A 7209-nucleotide genomic window follows, 5' to 3' on the forward strand; every position below is an offset into this window, starting at 1 on the left:
TTATTGGTAATTTCAAAATTACAAACTGAAATCGGTGAATGTCATTGGCCATTCTAAAATAAAATGTAAATACATGTGTCTATAATTGCCTTGTGTGGAAGTATGAATCATTTGGAATCGGAGAAAATGAACAATTTCCTTAGATTAGATTGTGCTACACTGCAAATGTTAATTGTATACATATTTCAAAGAAATGGTATAGTCAAGGATACGTTCATTTACTATCATCATTAGTTCTTGGTCTTTGCTATCATATTTCTTTTATGCAACAGTTTTAGAATGTAATAATTATATTCATATGATATCTAAACACTAGATATCTAATAACTTAATATATTTTTTTTCTAAATATGTAATATCTTAACATCTACTATCTAAATAACTGATATATAAATATGTCATATCTAAATAACTATTATCTAATATATAAATATCTAATATTTAAATATAAATTATCTAAATATCTAATATATAATATATCTAATATCTAAATATCTAATATATAAATATCTAAGTATCTAATATATAAATATTTAATATCTAAACATTTAATTGTTGCACAGAAACATAGAATAAGATAGCGGAACATCTTTTCAAAGCCACATTAAAAACAATTTTATTAATATTATATTACACGAAATACTAAATCACTGACTGTTTGCGGTATAGTAAAACAGGATACATGCATGTCAAATTACGTTTAAAACATGACATTTTCGACTTCCACGAAACGCCAACTGGTAAAAGGTAGTAGCATGCCTATAAATAGCCGTAGAATTGTATCATACAAACACAACAGCTATCTGCACAGCTTAAACAGGTAAGGGCTTACTTTTTTTGTTCCTATTATTATTTGTCTATTAATCAAAGCAACACTCTAAAAATGTTTATTGACATAATATAAAATTTGAGTATTACTTTAGATTATCTGAAAAATACACTTTTTATTCATAAACGAACTTGCTAGTTAATTGCATTTTGAAATGTTATTGGTAACTGATATTTTTAAATAAATACAATTATTTAAAAATATCAATATTTATGAACGCTTCTAAAATCGTTTTTCATTTATCTATCTTTTATTTATTTATTTATTTATTTATTTATTTATTTAAATGAATTTTACAATTTTGAAGAATGTTATGGTTTAACCTATATAAGTTATCTTCATACTTATGTTAATTTATTTATTCATTTATTTATTTATTTATTTATTTATTTAATTGAATTTTACAATTTTGAAGAATGTTATGGTTTAACCTATAAAAGTTATCTTCATACTTATGTTAATTTATCTATTTATTTATTTATTCATTTATTTATTTATTTATTTGAACTTTACAATGTTGAAGAATGTTATGGTTTAACCGATAAAAGGTATATTCATACTTATGTTTATTTATTTATTTATTCATTTGAATTTTACAATTTTGAAGAATGTTATGGTTAAACCTATAAAAGTTTATCTTCATACTTATGTTAATTTATCTATTTATTTATTTATTCATTTATTTTTTTATTTGAATTTTACAATTTTGAAGAATGTTATGGTTTAACCGATAAAAGTTATATTCATACTTATGTTTATTTATTTATTTATTTGAATTTTACAATTTTGAAGAATGTTATGGTTTAACCGATAAAAGTTATATTCATACTTATGTTTATTTATTTATTTATCTGAATTTTACAATTTTGAAGAATGTTATGGTTTAACCTATAAAAGTTATATTCATACTTATGTTTTGGGCTATATTATGTACTAAGACTGATACCAGTAAGTTTTTTCGGTTGCCTTCTGGTTATAAGATGTGTGCCCCTTATCCTAAATATCGCGTGTTTAAGCCCTATGTGGATCAGGGTAATGTTTCCACCAGTTTCAGCAAGCAGACTCAAAATAAATAAACAACCAAACTAAACTAATATATCAAAGGGACTCAACTGAGTTTTTGCCAATACGAGACAGGAACTTATTTTCAAAGAACGATTTTCCATTTGGTGTATATCTAGACCAATAACATAGGGGCAAAATTTCAGATGATTCTCTTCCAAAATAATTATTCGAATTGTGAAAAATTGCATACATTTGAAAAGCGTTGCAACGCTTGTGTCTCAAATTGAGTCAAAGATAGCGCCAAATACAATTTTCAAAATATTTATGAGTATATCTATCAATTTTGTTGTTCATATCTTTCTGATTTAAGCGCCCAAGTTGATTTAAATTTATTTTTTCTCTCTTTTTTTGGACCTCAGTGGAATTCTTTTTTTATGTTGATTTATATTGGCAAAAAGTTGCCGGTAAGTCTTGTCAAATAAAATTGATATCAAAGAAAGAAAAATGTTATTCTCTATCAGCTGGGCTATTTTATATAGCAAGTCCTCATTTTCATAACTAATATAAAATACAAATGTAGTTGAAAAAATTTTGTTGTTCAACTTAGGTTACATTTTATTAAACATGTTCATTCATCTGAGATATTTTATTTTTGTGTTTAACACAGACAAACGATGGGTATTTTTGAAGATCTATTTTATCCCGACAACCCTAAAAGAAGGGCTAAATTGGAACAAAACATAGGGGCACTCTATAACAACCTAAATATAGATGTGACAGCCACAAACGATCTTGTCGACATCATCAACACACACTTGCAAGGCAACATTAAACACGTTTCCATTGATAATGATGACACAGTGAAGGCTAACGCTCAACGCATTTCTGACTGTGTTGATGCCATCAACAAGACTGTCAAACAAAAGGCGGAAGATATAAAAACAAGATTGGATCCGAAGATTTTCAAGATGCTAATGGATGTGTCTGTTTCGTTTGAGGAAAAGATCAAAATTGCGGAAGAATTTGCGGAGTCGCTCCTGCCAATAGGAGGCGTGGTTGGAGTATTGTCTTGCTCAATAATAGCAGGAATGGATTTCCTAGAGGGTGTTGTTGAGGTAGTCGGTGAGGCGGCCACATCTGCTTTTGCTGCTATAGGAGTTGGCGTGTTATTTCTGGGTATTGACATGATAGCTGAGGCAATTATTGGGGCCGTAGAAAGGGACAAACTAAATGAAGAGATTGACAAAACAGAGAAATGTGTCGAGCATATGCAGAAAATGACTGGACCGTACATTGCTAATGTGGAGGAGATCAAAGTGAGAATTGAGATGATTAAGCCAAAGAAAAACTAGAATATTTTTAGGAAACAGACGATGTAAGATATCAACAAATGTGAACCTTTGACTTTTCGAATATCAAAACGTGAAATGTGAAATATGACGATAGTTTTCCTTTTTCATTAAGCTAAATTTAAATTGTTCATCTTTAGTGTATCTGTATAAAAAATTATCTTTCTTTGTTTAAATCTTCAGTTCTATCACTTTAATGGGTTACGTTTTTATCTTGTATGCCTAATAATGCCTTCAGCAAAGAGAATAAAGAAATTAAAATTAAAGATAGTTTTGTTAAATATATTTGTCGAGATACACATCTCTATTTTAGGAATTATGATAATCAATAACCTACTGTTTTAATATATCTAAGGCATGTACAACTACCAGTGTCTTTTAAAATAGTCTCATTTACTTTATGCTTTTAGTAGATTACTGATTTATCCGTGAAAATTATAGTTCATACTTTCACAGTGAAAATTAACAAAATATAATTTCACACTGTTCGAAGACTTTTAAAGATTTTCCCCAATGTGTTACCTCAGTTTTATTTTGCGGACAATTTTGAACATTGTCAGGGCTGTTTAGAGAAAAGCAAAGCTAAAACTGATAAATAACTTAAATAACTTAAATTTCGAAAGTATTAAAAAGTTAAAAACTTACTGTAATTCATTCAATTTCCCGATTTCATCTTCATGAATTCACGATTTCAACTTCACGATTTCACCTTAAGGTGAAAAAGCATATTTATATTTACAATCTAAGCCGTTAGACGTTGATATATTATGGCTTATTCATAACATCTGCGCTATTTCGTACGAGCACGTCACAATGTCTGATTGATATATGAACAGAGAAAGGCTAGTAAAGTTACTTGAGCAAGACGGAACTGTTAGCAGCGTACAAAACTTGCTAGATATGTAACAACATGTCTAATTAACTATCATGGGCTTGGTCGAAGTGCAATTTTATTGAATTTATTATCGTCTTTCCATTTTGTGACGTTTATGTTCGCTGAAAAAAAATGTACGAAAAATAAACAAATTTTCTTTTTGTTTTAAACATGATTAATAACGTCATAACGAATTGTAAACAGAAACATGTAAAGAAAATGACTGCGTAACTTTTTGATATGTTAATGCAATAAATTTAGTGAACTTAAATCGAGAAATATGCGATAAGGAACAAAAAGCAACTATATGTTTTTATGTAAATTTAGCAATTTATGGACATTTAATCATAAATTAATATGTAGGCGACAAGAAGTTCTGCATAGCTAAACAATTTCATTACCCACACTATGAGTGATATACTGCGAGTTAGTGATATGTATATTATTTCATCTATTAAAACCTTGAATTTCATTTGTAAGCAAATACTATTGAAGCAATTTGACAGAGTATATGTTAAATATTTGGTTATTTTTCGTACATTTTTTTCCATCACAAAATGGAAAGACGAGAATAAATTCAATAAAATTATACTTCGACCAAGCCCATGATAGTTAACTAGACAATTGTTGTTACATATCTAGCGAGTTTCGTTCACTGATAACAGTTCCGTCTTGCGCATTAAAATATACGGTTCATAAATGAAATTTATAGACAATTATATTAGCGTGAAGCAACAATCATGTTGAAACGTAAGCTCAGTTGGTGTTGGATTACAGAGGTAGCACGTTCGATTCTACAAGTAAATAAACATCTTTAATAACTTTTCTCCCGTTTTGCTTATCATTCTCGAATATCATAATGTTGAAAAATAACAATTAATTGAGGATTCACCATAAAGGCTGTATTAAAAACATTATAATCAAATCGGCCTTTCAAAATGTTCATAACTCACAGTATAGCCAATTTATGGTAGAATTTATTTTTGAACAGGAACATTTTTTTTAAAAGTACTTGAAAACATGAAATATGATGAAACGATTTTAAATACACGCCTATGGATGTTTAGCAGAAAACATAACTCGATATTAAGCTAGATACTGCACAAAGGAGTGTTGCGTTGTAAATCCTTATACAAATAAATTTCACTTATTTTTACCTGTCTTTACGGAATTTCGTAATCTTTTTGTATCCATATATTTTCCGCAGTGGTCATGATTGTGTAAAATGCCGTTTATAGCGAAGTTTTGACACAGAGAGATCATGATCTTTTAAAGGGGTATTCAGGCAAAATAATGACAAAATTATTAAAATGATCTAATGTACTTAAATCACGCTAAAATGACATTTCTTGAAGTTTCAGCATGAATTTTTGTTTAAATTCTAAATATTTTGGGTTTGAAGCGTAAATATATCTATATATGTTGAACAAAATCTAGACCCGAATAGAATCGCCAAATAGTTTTAAAACAAGTCACATGACTTGAACAAACCCTTGAAGTTACAATAACAGATATTATGGATATTGTATGATTGAAACAAGTCTAAGTCATTCATTTGACATGTTCTTTAACGTTTCCAGAGTTCACTTTGACAACTATTGTGAAATCCTAGCGCTCTAACCTGACCCACGCGGGTCAAGTTAGGAATAATGACTGAAAAACTCAAAACTAAGAAATGAAAATTTTGCCTGTGTCTCCCTTTAAATGACAAACAAAATAACAAACGCCCCGTACGTCATTGCGTGACTTATATTCAAAGGGGTTGGGGACATAAAATCACGTGTACCGAAAAAAATGAGTCGGTGATCCCCTCTTTCTTTAGTCATTTAAACCAAGAATGCATTTTAAAGGACGTCTAAAGAAAAAAAAAATTTTAGGAATTTTCTAATAAGCCGCTTTAAACTGAACGTCAAATCTTACATAATTTTGACAGTTTTCTTCCTATTTTTCAAACATTTTCGGCGTAAAACGATACGTTTTATATCAGCTTAAAGGAAAAAATAATTTTCGTCAGATGCTGCAGAATTTAAGATATTTTGTCCGCCAATTGCGTTGTGATATTCGTAACAATTGCCAAGAATACGCAACGACGACATGTTCAAAAACGGACCTTGATGATCATTTATGACGTCGTGTGTACAAAATTTGGCCAAAACTATTGAAATAAAATTAACAGCATCTAATCAGAAATATGGTCAACTTTCTGCATGCCAATTATCAAGACGCTACTCGAAAGTTCGCAAAGTGTCACGATCTTCCTTAATAAAATATCAGTTTCTTAAAACTTTTCAAAATACAATTAATTACCAAGCTTGTTTATGAATCAAAAGCATATTTCCCAAATAATCTTATATAAAGCCATGTTTCGTATTAATGTTAATGAAATAGATAAATACAGAATCCCTAAAGAAAGCCCAACACGGCAAAATTGAAAATTTTGCAGGCTCGGTTTGATTGAGCCTGTTCATGGACGGTACTGGAAAGTGCAAGTTACCGTCCACGCCCCCTAGTACCGGCTTAAGCAGAATTCAACATTTAAACATGAAATAGTAAAATTTTGAATTTAGAAACATCCGCAGATGTGTTCATACGGCGGTTATCATGGAACCTTCAATGTGACACTTCCGTGCCATTCCATGAAAAGCGTATGGTCCCCAAGTTATAAAAAGCGTGTGCCCTAATCGAGAAAACAATGGGCGGAACTAAATAAAATGGAATTTTGAAAGGGGATCAGAGGTCATGAAGCCTGCGTATCACAGATAAGACGTCAAAAGACAAATTTAAAAAGCAGGCAACATATCCTAAGGGTGATTCAAAATTATTCAAGTAGGAATTTTGGAACCACCCAACTAGAAAATGCCGAAAAGTTGAAACTTAAAATACCACAAGCACAACAATAATGTTTAATGAAAGTAAACATTAGTGTTGCTATGTTTACGCATCAGGCAAATATTGTCAGTTTTAAGTACTAACAATAAAATATAAGTTTTAGTAATAATAAGAAGTAAAGACAAATAATAATAGGCACAACTATAACAGAAAAAGACCTTAACTGTTTTAGCTGCTGTGTTTACAACATACAATTTTACGGCTATTTATAGGCATGCTTTTTTCCAGGAAGCGTTTGTTGGAAGTGGATTTGCATATTTATA

At 29.7% G+C, this 7209-nt stretch overlaps 1 protein-coding gene across 1 annotated transcript; it reads left to right on the forward strand.

The window, feature by feature from the left end:
• The first annotated feature begins 2471 nt into the window (after positions 1-2471).
• LOC132750982 (single-pass membrane and coiled-coil domain-containing protein 3-like) lies at positions 2472-3449 on the forward strand. The gene has a single exon (XM_060741076.1). The coding sequence runs from the start codon at positions 2509-2511 to the stop codon at positions 3184-3186; it is 678 nt and encodes a 225-aa protein (XP_060597059.1). The 5' UTR covers positions 2472-2508; the 3' UTR covers positions 3187-3449.
• The last annotated feature ends 3760 nt before the right edge of the window (positions 3450-7209 follow it).

Source organism: Ruditapes philippinarum, unplaced genomic scaffold (assembly GCF_026571515.1).
Source record: "Ruditapes philippinarum isolate M1 unplaced genomic scaffold, ASM2657151v2 ctg1868_1_1_1_1, whole genome shotgun sequence".
Taxonomy (NCBI): domain Eukaryota; kingdom Metazoa; phylum Mollusca; class Bivalvia; order Venerida; family Veneridae; genus Ruditapes; species Ruditapes philippinarum.